The following is a 16,618-nucleotide window of genomic DNA, read 5'->3' on the forward strand; positions in this document are numbered from 1 at the left end:
ATCACAGAATAAAAATAAATAAATAAAAATAAAACAAAAATAAAAATAAAGCAAAAACTACTACTAATAATAATCATTGAAATCAGCAATGGAGATAAGCACAAGAGGAATAGAAGGCAGGTAGATTGAAATATATAGACAGTTATGGATATGCAGTGCTAAACAAAAGCGTTTTTAGCCCTGATTTAAAGGAGCTAACAGTTTGAGCATACTTCAGACGTTCGGGTAACTTGTTCCATAGGTGAGGAGCATAATAACTAAATGCTGCCTCACCCTGCTTGGTTCTTGTTCTTGGAACATGAAGAAGACCGGTTCCAGACGACCTTAGGGGTCTAGATGTCTCATAGGAATCTAACAAGTCAAGCATGTATTTTGGTCCAAGGCCATTAAGTGTTTTGTAAACGAGCAGTGGTATTTTATAGTCTATCCTTTGACTCACTGGAAGCCAGTGTAGCGATTTCAAAACCGGTGTAATGATGTCCAGCTTCCTTGTATTTGTGAGGACTCTGGCTGCAGCATTCTGTACTAGCTGCAGCTTCCTGACTGATTTTTTATCAAGACCTGTAAATATACCATTGCAGTAGTCCAATCTGCTGAAAATGAATGCATGCATTAAGTTTTTCCATGTCTTGTTGAGTCAGAAGCCCCTTAATTCTGGTTATATTTTTTAGGTGGTAATAAGCGGATTTGGTGACGGACTTTAGATGGCTATCAAATTTTAGGTCTGAGTCAATAATTACGCCAAGGTTTCTGACTTGATTTGTAGCTGTAAGTGACATTGTGCTAAGTTGGCTGCTTATCTTTGACCTTTCCTTTTTTGGCCCAAAAATGATCACCTCTATCTTCTCCACATTTAACTGGAGAAAATTCTGGCACATCCATTCATTGATTTGATGAATGCATTTACTCAGGGAGACTAAGGGACTATAATCATGTGGGGACACAGAAATGTGTCTCCATATGTGTTGTGTGTCATCATGTGTTGTGTGTCATCTGCATAGGCGTGATAGGAGATGTCATACTGTTCCATTATCTGAGCTAACGGAAGCATATAGATGTTAAATAAGAGTGGTCCAAGAATTGACCCTTGAGGGACTCCACACGTGAATTTGGTTCGTTCTGACTGATAGTTTCCAGTTGACACAAAGAAATCCCTATCATGTAAATAGGATGTGAACCACTGAAGAATAGTGTCAGTAAGCCCTACCCACTGTTCCAATCTGCTGAGTAGTATGTTGTGATCAACCGTGTCAAATGCGGTGCTGAGATCCAATAGTAGCAGAAGAAAAAAGAGAGAAAAAAGCAAACGTATGAATTACAACTAAATACTGACCAAAACTGAAAAGTTACCTAGTGATGCTTTAAAATGTTAAGAATAACACAAATATTTTAGAGAAGAATAAAGACTGTAAAAGTCAAAAAAGAAAATATCAAAATATTGTTTTCGTGACAAAACAATACAAGAATATAAGACATTAATATTGGAACATTAAATTACATATTATAAAGTATAATAATATAATAAAAATATATATTAAAAACTTACAAAAGGACAAAAACATTACATGAATAATAAATAAAAACAGAAAAATAATTACAATATTGAACATTTACTGTAATTAAAGAATCATGTATCTTCACTTTTTTTAAATTGGATTTTTTTCTCGTTGGCTGCCATTGACAACAATAGACGTCCACTGTATTATTTACCATTAAACTGGAAGGGCTAGCAGCAATCAGATTCAGTTTCTTTTTGAATTTACATAAAAATCAACTAAACATATCAATAGTGCTACAACCTAAAACTGTCCAGTGTAAATAGAAACAACACAGTAGCATGCATATTTTTACTGAAATGTAAAGATATCTAACTATCTATGAATACTTGTGACGAGTGGTTTTAAATTTTTAGGCTTTTGTATATTAAATTAACATCAAGTCATGAACTCATTGGCTGCCATTGACGGCTCTAGACGTCCAATCAATTTTGACTAGGAGGAACGAATATTCCAATCGAATTGGATGTCAATAGCAGCGAATAAGTTCATAGTTTTTGTACTAGCCTGCAAACAAAACTACTACCAAACAAAAAAGTGGCAGTGAACTGACACGGTTGTTGTTATGTGGCAGCTACGCAGTGCAAACACGGCGCGATATACGACACGTGCGGTCCGGGCTGCACCAAAACCTGCGACAACTGGAACGAGATCGGGCCGTGCCGCAAGCCCTGCGTGGCCGGCTGCCACTGTCCCGCCAACTTGGTGCTTTTCCAGGGACGCTGCATCCGCCCCCTGGCGTGCCCCGGGCGGTGACAACCGGACCCCCGAAAAAAAACATCTCGGACTTGTTGAGATGCGTCAAAACAGACTCAGGGTTTAAGGAATCCCTTTTTAATAAACACTCAGGAGATATATTTTCGCGGGAGAACCTCGTCAGAACTTTTTGGACTCTTTGAGACCGTCTCCGGAGAGGACGAGGCGATTTTGTACGGGAAGCCAAAGAGATTTATGACCAGCTTTTCTACATTTGTCATGTGTTGATACTGTTAATTTATATAGCGAAAGCGGGAGCACGAAGGCGCAGCTAACTAATGACTTACAGTGAACCCCGGTGCATTGTGGGAATTTGAGGGGAGCCACGCCCCCACGCCAGTTCAGTGCCACTTTGAAAAGCACTCACGCTGCTATGGCAAGTTTCTCGAAACAAATCAAGATTTTGAGAAACTCACCATTGATGGTGGGAATGAAATTAGCGTTAAAATGTCCTTTCCAGGTGTGCTGATTGGAGTGTATCCCAGGTAAGTTTATGCCATTAACAGCCTTGTACGCCCTTGCCATTGACGGTCAGGTACGTCCATGCCATTGAAGCCAACGGACGTCCATGCCATTGACGGCCATGTACGTCCATGCTATTGACGGTCAGATACGTCCATGCCATTGAAGCCAACGTACTTCCATGCCATTGACGGCCATATACGTCCATGCTATTGACGGCCATTCATGCAACTGACACCAATGTACGTCCATGGCATTAACGACCATGTACATCCATGCCATTGACGGCCATGTACGTCCATGCCATTGACACCAATGTATGTTCATGGCATTGACGGCCATGTACGTACGGCAATGTACGTCCATGCCATTGACACCAATGTACGTCCATGGCATTAACGGCCATGTAAGTCCATACCATTGACGGCAATGTACGTCCATGCCATTGACAGTAATGTACGAACGGTCATGTACGTCCATGCCATTGACGGTCATGTACGTACTGCAATGTACATCCATGCCATTGACACCAATGTACGTCCATGGCATTAAGGGCCATGTAAGTCACTACCATTGACGGCCATTCACTCATTCATGCAATTGACACCAATGTACGTCCATGGTATTAACGTCCATGCCATTGACACCAATGTATGTCCATGGCATTAACGGCCATGTAAGTCCATGCCATTGACGGCCATGTACGTCCATGCCATTGACGGTAATGTACGAACGGTCACGTACGTCCATGTCATTGACACCAATGTACGTCCATGCCATTGACGGTCATGTACGTACGGCAATGTAGGTCCATGCCATTGACACCAATGTATGTCCATGCCATTGACGGTCATGTACATACAGCAATGTACGTCCATGTCATTGACACCAATGTACGTCTGTGCTATTGACGGTCAGGTACGTCCATGTCATTGAAGCCAACGGACGTCCATGCCATTGACGGCCATGTACGTCCATGCTATTGACGGTCAGGTACGTCCATGCCATTGAAGCCAACGGACATCCATGCCGTTGACGGCCATATACGTCCACGCTATTGATGGCCATGTACGTCCATGCCATTGACAGTAATGTACGAACGGTTATGTACGTCCATGCCATTGACGGTCATGTATGTTCATGGCATTAACGGCCATGTAAGTCCATACCATTGACGGCTAATTCATTCATTCATGCAATTGACACCAATGTACCTCCATGGTATTAACGGCCATGTAAGTCCATGCCATTGAAGGCCATGTACGTCCATTCCATTGACACCAATGTATGTCCATGGCATTAACGGCTATGTACGTCCATGCCATTGACGGTAATGTACGAACGGTCATGTACGTCCATGCCACTGAACCAGTGTACGTCCATGCCATTGACGGTCATGTACGTACGGCAATGTACGTCCATGCCATGGACACCAATGTATGTCGGTGCCATTGACGGTCATGTACGTCCATGCAATTGAAGCCAACGGACATCCATGCCATTGACGGCCATGTACGTCCATGCTATTGACGGCCATGTACGTCCATGCTATTGACGATCATGTACGTCAATGCCATTGACGGCAATGTACGTCCTTGCCATTGAAGGCCATGTATGTCCATGCCATTGACACCCATGTACAACCATGCCATTGATGGCAATGTACATCCATGGCATTGACAATCATGTAGGTCCATACCATTGACGGTCATGTACGTACGGGCATGTACATCCATGGCCTTGACAGAAATGTACATCCATGCCATTGATGGCCAAGTACGTCCATGCCATTGACGGCCATGTATGTCGATTCTATTGATGCTGAAATACTTCGATTACATTGACACATCTGTAAATCGATGCCATTGACGGCCATCTATGTCAAAATATCAACAGGAAGTGATCACGAAGAGCAATTTTCATATTATATCATAATGAATAATGCCATTTGGATTTAACAAAGCAACACAAACAAACAAAAAATATTTTTAAATTACACACCCGGACAGTACGCATGCTTTCAAAAGTGTACAGCACTAAAATGTGGCAGGGGTTCACTGTAAAAGTACAAAAAGCTATTTATGTTTATGTGTTGTGTGTACTTGTGTGTGCCCAAATGTGACTCATGTGTTGGTATTATTGTTGAAAAGTACTGTAGCGTCTTTGCGGAAGGTGTTCATTGAAAAAAATATATATAACATCTTCCCCTCATTATTTAAGAGCCACAATATAATCTTTTATCCAACTGGTCTTTCTCAACATCCTTGCTAAAAATGAGCTTTTTATACAAATATTGTTTGATTTTTTTTTTTTTTTTTAATTGAACAATAATACAACACATTTTCTCAGCTGCAATTTTGTACAGTAAGGTGGCAACAAACACAATTCAGAGGAAGTAACAACAAATGCAGCTCAAATACCACTTGGGTTTTTAACTTATAATAAAAAGCTTGTTCTTGATCTTAGTCAAGTGAATTTAATACCTGAATTTACATTTAACCGACATACATCAAGATGCATTGTTTGAATACATAAGTACATGAAATATATATATATATTAAATAAAACAACATAATTTAAAATCTGAAACTTAAAAATAAATTTAAAATTAAAATTTGAAGAAAATATATAAAGTTAATTAACCCATTGATGCATGAATTTTTTTTCCAGTAATTTTGCTTTTTCTTTTGCTGATTATAGCTTTTTTTAAGACCAATTTGACTGTTAGTTAAATCTTGTAAAAAAAAAAAAAAAAAAAATTTAAATCACATACGATTTTTCTTTAAAACACTAATTTTCAAACTTTAACTGACTTTTTTTTGTTTTGCTGCTAGCTTTTTTTTATACCAATTTGGCTGTTTTTGACTCATTTTTGCTTCATTTTTAAAATTATTTTTAAAACACTCAAATTTTAAATTAATTTAACCAATTTCTTTTTATTTAGCTGCTTCTCTCTTTTTTTTTAAACAATTTGACTGTTTTACTCATTTTTGCTTCATTTTTACAGGATTTGAAAAAAATTAAAATCACATAAAAATCAATTTTCCTTAAAACACTCCCTTTTTAAATTAGATTAAACCAATTTCTTTTTTGTCTTAGCAGCTTTTAGCTTCTTTTTTTTGCTGATTTGACTGTTTTTGACTGACTTTTTTGCATCATATTGACTGGAAAACTTTAAAAATATTTTTAAATCACATAAACATCAAATTTTTGTTTAACACACTCAATTTTTAAATTGAATTTAACCATTTTTAAAACAATTGGACTTTTTTTAAACTTATTTTTTCTTCATTTTTTAAACAATTTTTGACTCTCAGGTGTCATCAAACAACAATGAAAAAAAAAAAGCAAACTTTCCCTTTTTTGTGTATGTTAACTCTTTAACTGCCATTGACGGCGATAGACGTCCAAATCAATCGGACTAGATTAAATGTCTATTGTAACAAACTCATTTAGTTTTAATTTTTAAGTGTCACGTGATTGGACGTCTATAGACGTCAATAGCACCGAAAGAGTTAAAAGCATGACTAGCATGTAGCTTAACGTGACGTACAGAAAATAAATCTCACTCTCATATAGAATCTTTCAACTTTTCTCACATACAAAAATTAAATATTTCACATCTGGGGAAAAAAATACTTTTTTTGTGTGAAAAAATACTTGATTTTCCTGTGCATGCATGGGGTACCATTAAAAATTTAAAACAAGGTTTAGTCGTCGTCGCTGTCGCTGCCCGACTCGCTCAGTTGAAGATCGCTTCCTGTTTATGTCATTAAAAAAAAAAAAACAACAAAAACTGTTCATTAGCGACCTCTAGAGGACGTTTGGTGATTTTGTTTGTTTTGTACTTACTGAGCGTGTTAATGAGCTGGTGGTTAGCGGGCGGTTGCCGTTCGCCACCACCGTTTGCAAGGGTGTGGCGGGCGGGGGTCGGAGACGGGACAGGGCCCGACGGGCGCTCGCCGTCGTCGCTGCTGTCGCCGGCGGCGGGCGAGGCAGCGGCCGAGCCGGACGAGCTGCTGCTACCGCTGCTGCTCATCTGCTCGATTACGTCTACTTCGGCTCGCAGCTCTTAAAAAAAAAAATAAAAAATACACGGAAAATTGCACAGGTGGGTAGTAACTAAGAGTGGGAACCTCAGGGTCGCTCATGCAGGGTTTCTCCAGGTTTCAGCAAATCTCATATAAGATTTGCAACTTTAAAGTGCCTATGGCAGCAAAAAGCATGTTTGTTTCATATTTCACGCGGTATTTTATACTCCTGAATGAAATGGACCGCTTGGATGTGTGTGGAAGCGATCATTTTACTTATTCATTTTTTTTAATCCTGCGCCATGAAAATGAGTGACTTCCGGCTCCAGTCTCGGGTTGAGGACGAATGCGAATGTGACGAAACCAGGGTCAGCATCTCACAATATGGCATTGCTTTACACCAAGGGTGCCCAATCCCGGTCCTCGAGAGCCCCTATCCAGCTTGTTTTCCATGTCTCCCTCCTCTAACACACCTGAATCAGCTAATCAGGATCGTTATCAGGCTGCTGCAGAGCTTGCTGATGAGCTGATCATTTGATTCAGGTGTGTTAAAGTAGGGAGACAAGGAAAACAAGCTGGATAGGGGCTCTCGAGGACCGGGGTTGGGCAACCCTGCTTTACACCATGCAGATGTACTGCAAATTCGGCTGATTTAGCAGATTACCGTACTTTTCGGACTATAAGTTGCAGTTTTTTTCATAGTTTGGCAGAGGGTGCGTCTTATACTCTGGAGCGACTTACAGTGGGGCAAATAAGTATTTAGTCAACCACTAATTGTGCAAGTTCTTCCACTTGAAAATATTAGAGAGGCCTGTAATTGTCAACATGGTTAAACCTCAACCATGAGAGACAGAATGTGGGAAAAAAAAAACAGAAAATCACATTGTTTGATTTTTAAATAATTTATTTGCAAATAATGGTGGAAAATAAGTATTTGGTCAATACCAAACGTTCATCTCAATACTTTGTTGTGACCCTTTGTTGGCAATAACGGAGGCCAAACGTTTTCTGTAACTCTTCACAAGGTTTTCACACACTGTTGCTGGTATTTTGGCCCATTCCTCCATGGAGATCTCCACTAGAGCAGTGATGTTTTGGGGCTGTCGTTGGACAACACAGAATTTCAACTCCCTCCGCAGATTTTCTATGGGGTTGAGACCTGGAGACTGGCTAAACCACTCCAGGACCTTGAACTGCTTCTTATGAAGCCACTCCTTTGTTGCCCTGGCTGTGTGTTTGGGATCATTGTCATAATGAAAGACCCAGCCATGTCTCATCTTTAATGCCCTTGCTGATGGAAGGAGATTTTCAGTCAAAATCTCTCGATACATGGCCCCATTCATTCTTTCCTTTACACAGATCAATTGTCCTGGTCCCTTTGCAGAAAAACAGCCCCAAAGCATGATGTTTCCACCCCATGCTTCACAGTGGGTATGGTGTTCTTCGGATGCAATTCAGTATTCTTTCTCCTCCAAACACGAGAACCTGTGTTTCTACCAAAAAGTTCTATTTTGGTTTCATCTGACCATAACACATTCTCCCAGTCCTCTTCTGGATTATCCAAATGCTCTCTAGCGCAGGGGTCCCCAACCTTTTTTGCACCACGGACCGGTGTTATTTGGGTCTTTTTTTTCACGAACCGGTGTTCTGACAAATTTTGCAACCCATCAAAAATTGCAACGATGCGGTTCTGCGCATGCGCGTAACGTTAAACATAGCCGCAAAATGCGCAAATGCAGCGATTCCAAGGTAAACACTACACACTTTCTTGAAAGAAAGGAATATTAACTTACGTTTAATCATGGAAGGACTTGTAGAAAAGTTCTTCTCAGATTCATCCTGCCATGTAAGCTGCACACAACAACTGCACACCGTGCTCCTTGTCGTTAAACATTAATTAAGAAGCCCGCTTCACAAAGATATGATGTTGGAAATTGTAGCAAGGTTTTCAGTGCTCTTGTCGCGATGTCAGGATATTCCAGAATGACTTTAATCGGGAACCTCGGTAGAGTTGTTGTCTGAAATGTACGTTTAATAAGGTCACCGTCATTTGCGATCTCTCTGTTTATTCAAAAACGGGTCACAAATCCACTCCTTCGCAGTTCGTGGGTCTTCAAGGTTGTAGGCTCGTCAGGTGCCCTTTTCGCCGTAAAAATATCTCCAAAGACGTCCGTTTTCCAGTTATCTTCGCTCGTGTGGGGGCTAATTATTTCCGGGAACAAATGTGCTGTGCCCGTGGCCTAGTAATACGTTATTATCGAGGACAAGCGCACATAGATATATTATATACACAAACAAGATGTACTGCTAGCTGTCCAATCAATGGACTTCTATGACGACATTGTAATCTATCCCATAGTATTATATCTAGAGTAGAGATATTGGTGTGTTAAGCAGGGGCACAGGGTTAATTCGGCCAGAATGCGGTCGTTATTAAATTATTTCTGTGCGGCCTGGTAGCAAATGCGCCACGGACCGGCTCGGCAGATGGGGAACCCTGCTCTAGCGAACCGCACACAGGCCTGGATGTGTACTTTCTTCAGCAGGGGGACACGTCTGGAAGTGCAGGATTTGAGTCCCTGGCGGCGCATTGTGTTACTGATAGTAGCCTTTGTTACTGTGGTCCCAGCTCTCTGTAAGTCATTCACTAGGTCCCCCCGTGTGGTTCTGGGATTTTTGCTCCCCGTTCTTGTTATCATTTTGACGCCACAGGGTGAGGAGGGAGTTGAAAGTCCGTGCTGCCCAATGACAGCCCCAAAACATCACTGCTATAGAGGAGATCTGCATGGAGGAATGGGCCAAAATACCAGCAACAGTGTGTGAGAAGCTTGTGAAGAGTTACAGAAAACGTTTGGACTCCGTTATTGCCAACAAAGGGTACATAACAAAGTATTGAGATGAACTTTTGGTATAGACCAAATACTTATTTCCACCATGATTTGCAAATAAATTCTTTAAAAATCAAACAATGTGATTTTCTAGGTTTTTTTTTTTCACATTCTGTCTCTCATGGTTGAGGTTTACCCATGTTGACAATTACAAGCCTCTCTAATATTTTCAAGTGGGAGAACTTGCACAAATTAGTGGTTGACTAAATACTTATTTGCCCCACTGATTATTTACAGTCGGGTCGGGGCGACTTCTCTCTCGCTAACTTAAAAAAATATATATATATATTGAAGGGAAAAGGTACCGTTCTCTCACACACCATATAATTGTTTGCATTAGTCTAACACATTCATTTAACTATAGTTTAGGCAGACTTGACACAGTAAAGTTAATCACCTTATCGGGGCTCCTGAGGGGGAAATGGAAAAGTGGTACCGTTTCTCGTAGGCACCGTCTAACTGTTTGCATTACTCGAACACACGGAATACAATTAATCAGGGAATAGTATCATTTCTCATATTTACTGTGGGACTGTACTGCTCTGACACACCTAGTGTAGAATACAGTAGATAGCACACCATAGTATAATGAAAAGAATCAGAATAAATACACAACATCTTATCACAGAAGCCCAACGTTTGCAAAACTTGCAAATCAGTTCTGCAAGGACAAAGCGCTCTTTGTCCGACAACAAGTAGAGCCAGCCCGGATAACAAAGTTGATAGCAGGCGCTTGGGACGTCAAGACCAGCATCGGTCGCTGAGACAACACAGATTTTGCTGCTCGGAAACATGTAGCCTTGTTTTGGATCCAGAATTGTCCCTCCGTCGTCTGCTTTTGCCTTGTTTTTGACCATTGTCGACGAATAAATTGTCAACCTGCTTTCGGCGAGTCTTTTTCAAACTTTTGGAACATGGAGTCAGTACAAAGGGTTAACATCAGAGATGAACGCGCGAAATTCCGCCGTCCCTGTTGGCACGCGCGAAGCAGCATCGGCAGAGCGGCACTTTGTATGGCTGTCGCTGTTTCCGTGCGGCTTGACTGGGGAGGCGAATTTCAACAATACATTCATATATTTATACTAAAACGATGTATGGATTTTAAATAAAATACTTTGGATAAAACAGAGAAGGCGCTGTGCATGCCTGCGCACGTGAACGCAGTCGCTTTCTTTTCAGTCTTCCCCTCCCGCGCCCTGGCGCCGTCCGCGAGCATCATGGTATTTCCTTTTCGATATGGAGCAGTTATAGGAGTGACAAACAAACTAAAGACAGGGGAATTGAAAAGCAAACAACTGCGGTAGGAGTGGGATATGGAAAGGATTCAAATTGATTGTTGGAGGTGCTAAACGGAAACTTTGGCTTGATATATACATATATTATTTTACATTTTATTTAGAAGAGAAATATGTAGAAAATGAGCATGTCCCTAAAAATGTTGAGATGAAGCTTTAAAGTCAGTGACGTGCTTGATATATACATATATTATTTTAAATTTTATTTAGAAGTGTTTTTTCTTTTTTATGGAAAAAAAAATATTTTTGTTCTAATGTTTAGCAACTTGAGCTGTGGGTTTAGTTTATAAGTTCTATTTATTTCAGTTTTATTTAAAATATTTGTTATTTTTTTGTTATTTATTTTAGGGCTGCAGCTATCGAATATTTTAGTAATCGAGTAATCGACTGAAAATTCTATCGATTAATCGAGTAATCGGATAAAACTTTTTTTTTTCTTTTTCTAGGTAAAGAGCTATTATAAATATACATGACAAAAAAAGACATTTAATCCAATATTGAACTATTTTCAGTCAATCAATGTAGGGCTGCAGCTATCGTATATTTTAGTAGTCGATTTATTGATGGACTAGTTAGTTCATATAATCCAGTAATCAGATAAGGAACATAAAAAATTAAAATACCTGAGCTGAACCTCAAACATTATAAATGTATTTTTAAAAAATGAGAATCTATGTAAAACAAAAGAACAATTGGCTAACTTGCATAGAAAAAGTCCACTAGCCTAAACGCTATAAAATGCTAAAGTTTTTTTTTAAATGCTCTAAACAATTGGTTCAGACACACATTCCCACCAAAAAAACAAAACAAAAAATGGCTAAATATACCTATAAACTAGATTATAAATGCATTTAAAAAAAGCATTAGCTCAAACAAAAACTTAGCTTACGTTGGTCTTAACAGGGAGCAGTTGGATCCAGCCATGTAAAAAGAGGCAGACCAGACAGCAGTGTATCCACCCTAATCAATAAAACTAAATGCAAACACTTTCAAAATAAACCATTACAACGCCACTTTAATTAAACGAATACTCGAGGCAACAAAATTTAATTCGAATATTTTTTTTCTAATCGAATCCTCGAGTTCATCGATTAATCGTTGCAGCACTAATTTATTTATTGTTGCATTATATTCATGTTTATGTTCCAATTTGCAAATATGTAGTGCAAAAAAAATCCTCTTCAATGGATTTTTTTCAACCCATTTAAAAAAAAACACATTTTAGAGCTATAGTTGCAATACCATGATACCACAGTATTTTTGCTCAAGGTTATCATACCGTCAAAATCTCAAATCGGCACATGCTCACCTCTCTTGATGTCGTCCAGCTGCGGTTCGGGCGAGGGGTCGTCCTTGGAGGGCGAGGGCGACGTCTTGGCGGATATGCCCGGCTTTGTCGGCGCCCGAAACTGAGGCCCCGCCTGGTTGGTCCGCACCGCCTGCTGCTCGATGCGGGCTTGAATCTTACTACTGCCTTCCGCTCTGAACCGACACACAACAGATTTGAGTGGCACATCAGCCCTACTGTCGTCACAATGCTAACGTTTCCTACTTGATAATGATACTAGAAAATATATAACACCTGGTTTTCTTGACCTGGATGCTGCTGCTGAGCTTCTCCAGCACGAAGGCGCCAGTGTCGTGATTGATGATGAGCACGCAGTCCTTCTGGTATTGTCGCTTGTTGCCTTTGAATACAGTCATGGGCGGCGTGGAGCCCTAGCAGCAACAACAGCGACCTTTTCAAAACACCCTGAATTTGCATTTAACAAATATGCTAGTGCATTAACTCATTCACTACAAAACATGTAACATCTAAGACAAGCCTTTCTTTTAAGCGAAACAGAATATTGTGTTCTATAGATACATGAACGCAAAACTTACAAAAAAGAAAGATTGCATTGCCAGCTTTCATCATAAAAAAGCTGTAATATTTTTTGTTTTTAAGTTATGAGCAGTCGAACATCATAAACAACATTGTTTATAAGTCTTTGGGAGTGAATGAGTTAAAAGAATTAGGGGAATATATATACATAAAAATACATTTTACATGAGTACATAAAAATAATAGTAATAAAAAATAACAGATTAAATTGAAAACTTCAGTTAGACTGTAAATCCAAAATTTATATTAAAAAATTATAATGATAAAACGCTAAAATATATTAAGTCAAAAACAAAATAAATTTAAAACAATATATTTTGTAATATAAAAAATAAATTACTAATCATAAAAATATCGAAAATTCAAAATAAAGTAATAAAACAAAATAATGAATACAAATATTTTAATGTAATAAAAGATCATAAAAATAAGTAATAATAAAAAAAAAATTGTATGATAAAATAATATTTAATAAAGTTAATTCTTTCTTTTTAAATTATTTTTAATTTAAAATGCTTTTTTTTATCATAATGTATCTTCTAAATTTATTTTTACTTCTTTTAAATTATGTCTTTACTTTAGCATATTCAAATTATGTATATTTGTTAAATGTAATTTGAGGCATGCATGAAAATACATTTTTAAAAAGTACATAAAAATTGTAGTAAAGTAAAACTAGTAGTCATAAAAAATGAGATTAAATTGAAAAAATTCATTTAAAAACTAGAAATTCTAAATTTTTAAAAATTTATAGAAAGATTTTAAACAGATATCTTTAAATATATAAGAATAATACATTTTTCAATTTATTTAAAAAATAAAACTTGAAATATATATATTTTTTCATGTGTAATCTAAATTTATTTTTCTTTTAAAACTTTTTTATGTTGATTTTGTTGAGTCTTCAAATGTTTAGCTGTATTTTTATTTTTTTTTATTGCATATTGCTTTAATTAATACTAATTTTATGCACTTACAGTGGGGAGTACAAGTATTTGATACACTGCCAATGGGAAAATCCATAGGCAGTGTATCAAATACTTGTTCTCCCCACTCTCCCTACTGTATGTATTCATGTAAATTTGTTCAATGTAGATTCAGGCATCGAGGAGTTGAACTCATCATCTGCAGATTGGGTGCCTACTACTGTAATGCCAAACTAATTGATAGGAGGGTTATTTTTTAACTTATTCGCAGCTATTGACGTCTACTAATGATAAACCAATGGACCGAAGGGTGCATACTGGCCAGAGGAAGGACACATTTTATTTTTTAGCTCATTTGTCTGCTATTGACGGTGCAAGACGTCCGATCCATACACAGCAAAAGGAGCCACACAACTGGACCCAGCCAATAAGTTAATAAAAACGTCGTACCGGAATGTGAGGCAGCGTGATGGTGACTTCATCTCCTTTGCCAACGTGCAGTTCTCCTTCGCAGCTCGTGTCAATGGACGCCGGTTTGAAGTCATCTGTTCAAAATTAAATTGTATTCATTGTCAGAAATGACGGCGACAATTCAGTTTTTCTATCAAGTTTTATGTAGCCATTCTGTTCTATATAATGGAGTATTCTGTTAAATGGTTTTAAATTGTTTTCAGATGTTTTATATATAGTAGACAAAATAGGTATATTTTGGCAATTTTGGGGTGAATGGGATATTTTTGGTTGAGAAAATGTGCATAATTTTATCCAATATTTGGTATTTTTCCGAATACGATGTATTGTTTTTTCTATTTTCATGTACACTACCGTTCAAAAGTATGGGGTCCCTTAGAAATGTCCTCCGTTTTGAAAGAAAAGCACAGTTTTTTCAATGGAAATAACATTAAACTAATCAGAAAAAAAAACTCTATACATTATCAATGTGGTAAATTACTATTCTAGCTGGAAACATCCGGTTTTAATGCAATATCTACGTAGTTTTGTAAAGAGGCCACTCCAGTGTTCTAATGGTATATTGTGTTTGCTAGTTGCCTTAGAAGGGTAATAGATGATTAGAAAACCTTGTGCAATTATGTTGGCACAGCTCAAAACAGTTTAGGTGGTTAGAGAAGCTATAAAACCGGTATCTGGAGCATCACCTTTGTGGGTTTGATGAAACTCTCAAAATGGCCAGAAAAAGACAACTTTCACGTGAAACTTGACAATCTGTTCTTAGAAATGAAGGCTATTCCACTAGAGAAATTGCCAAGAAATTGAAGATTTACGATAACGCTGTGTACCACCCACTTCAAGGAGCAGCACAAACAAGCTCGAACCAGAGTATAAAAAGAAGCGGGAGGCCCCGCTGCACAACCGAGCAAGAAGACAAGTACGTAAGAGTCTCTAGTTTGAGAAATAGATGCCATTGACATTTGTATATAATTTATATAAAATTTTAATATTTTTGTTACATTTTCAGCATTATTTCTGAAACATTTGTATCAATTTTTTTTTGTACTATTCTTATTTATCTCGTTTGGAATTTAGGTCTAAAAGAGGGAATTGTTTACATTTTTTCCTGTGTAAACATTTCTCTTTCACGTTCTAAAATATTTTTCTATATATTTTAAATGTTTTATTTCATTTCTATGTTTTTATCTATAGCCCAGTACTGTAATCAATTGAAAATCTGTCGTGTAAATTTGTGTTTTTTAAACAAATTTTATTTATTTATTTATTTATTTTCATTCAGTGAAATGTTTACCTTTTTTTCTTTCTGAATTTTCACTTTGTACTTTGCTATTGATTTTTCTTTTATTTGTTAAATTAGTATGCCATTTCAGTCTCACAACAATCAAGACTAAATGCCACACTCAGTAAAGGACTATTTATTTATTTTTTATTTTTTTTACAATGCTATTATGTTGTTACCAGACCGCTAAATCTGTTCCCCCAAAAAAGCCCTGTAATACATAAAATTTGTTTGTTTGGTTGTTGTTTACTCACATCTGATGGTGTGAAAGGAGGACTTTGGCCTTTTCTCAAAGCTTTCGCCGAGCTTCAAAACATGCTCTTCTTTGTCCAGCAGCGGGTTCGTACTTCCGTTCATCGTCTCCCTTTCTGGTCGTCAAACGAGCACAAACTTTAAACTTTCATTACAAATTCCGGAAAAAATGAATAAACGAAACGAAAACAAGTTTGTAAAAAGAGCAAGATTTGTCTAATATTAGGTCAGCTGAGACAAGGTTAGCCAGGCGGCTAACAGCTAGCAAAACATCCCGTATGTCATGACTACGTCACTTCCGTCAATATTTTAGCGGCAGTAAAAGGGAAAAAAATACACTTTAAATTAAAATAAAAAGGAAACTTAAACCCCAACATACTATTTGGATACATTTTACATTTTTGATATGCGAGTATTGTCTTTCACATTATATTATTTTGTGTGTGTAATATCTCTACGTATTTGTTTACTAGTATTTTTGAATGTCTTTTTAAATCTTCTATTAGTTTTTATTACGGTGTCTTGTTTTCGTTCCGTATTATATTTTCCCCCAAGAAATAAAAAAAATAATAAAAATAATATGTATTTTCCGCCTTATACGTTGCTTGTGTGACATTTATTTCATCGAGTTGTCACATATTTTACAAGATTTTCGGTGATAATTTTCATCTAATACATTTTTTGGCTCGTCTTTTTTTCTTATTTACTATGGAGGACCAGGAGTGCAAAAATTCAATAAATAAATACACAATTAAATAAATAATTAAAAGTGTCATTAAAATACTTGTATTTCAATATTAATTATCTATTTCAATTT

General features: G+C 37.5%; 2 protein-coding genes across 4 annotated transcripts in view; one reads left to right on the forward strand and one right to left on the reverse strand.

Annotated features, from left to right (window-relative positions):
* Positions 1 to 5,239, forward strand: part of LOC130915060 (BMP-binding endothelial regulator protein-like) — a 64,170-nt gene extending 58,931 nt beyond the window's left edge. For all 3 annotated transcript variants that reach the window (XM_057834754.1, XM_057834757.1, XM_057834756.1), the window contains one exon: positions 2,131 to 5,239. In XM_057834754.1, the coding sequence (XP_057690737.1) occupies positions 2,131 to 2,312 (182 nt within the window). In that variant the 3' untranslated portion in view covers positions 2,313 to 5,239. The remainder of the gene's footprint in view (positions 1 to 2,130) is intronic.
* Positions 5,071 to 16,083, reverse strand: LOC130915061 (ELL-associated factor 1-like). Its single transcript, XM_057834758.1, has 6 exons — positions 15,804 to 16,083; positions 14,250 to 14,344; positions 12,571 to 12,707; positions 12,298 to 12,470; positions 6,627 to 6,845; positions 5,071 to 6,534 (listed from the first exon to the last, which is right to left on the reverse strand). The coding sequence occupies exons 1-6, from the start codon at positions 15,904 to 15,906 to the stop codon at positions 6,485 to 6,487; spliced, it is 777 nt and encodes a 258-aa protein (XP_057690741.1). The 5' UTR covers positions 15,907 to 16,083; the 3' UTR covers positions 5,071 to 6,484.
* Positions 16,084 to 16,618: the final 535 nt, after the last annotated feature.

The sequence above is a fragment of the Corythoichthys intestinalis genome, chromosome 4, assembly GCF_030265065.1.
Source record: "Corythoichthys intestinalis isolate RoL2023-P3 chromosome 4, ASM3026506v1, whole genome shotgun sequence".
Classification (NCBI taxonomy): Eukaryota; Metazoa; Chordata; class Actinopteri; order Syngnathiformes; family Syngnathidae; genus Corythoichthys; species Corythoichthys intestinalis.

Bases quoted from the DNA above. Each gene is read 5' to 3' on its own strand.
- LOC130915061 (XM_057834758.1), bottom strand. From the start codon at position 15,906: ATGAACGGAAGTACGAACCCGCTGCTGGACAAAGAAGAGCATGTTTTG. The intron at 12,471-12,570 runs GTGTTATATATT...GTGTCGGTTCAG, and splicing joins ATCCAGGTCAAGAAAACCAG to AGCGGAAGGCAGTAGTAAGA. The intron at 6,535-6,626 runs GTAAGTACAAAA...TGACATAAACAG, and splicing joins CCAGCTCATTAACACGCTCA to GAAGCGATCTTCAACTGAGC.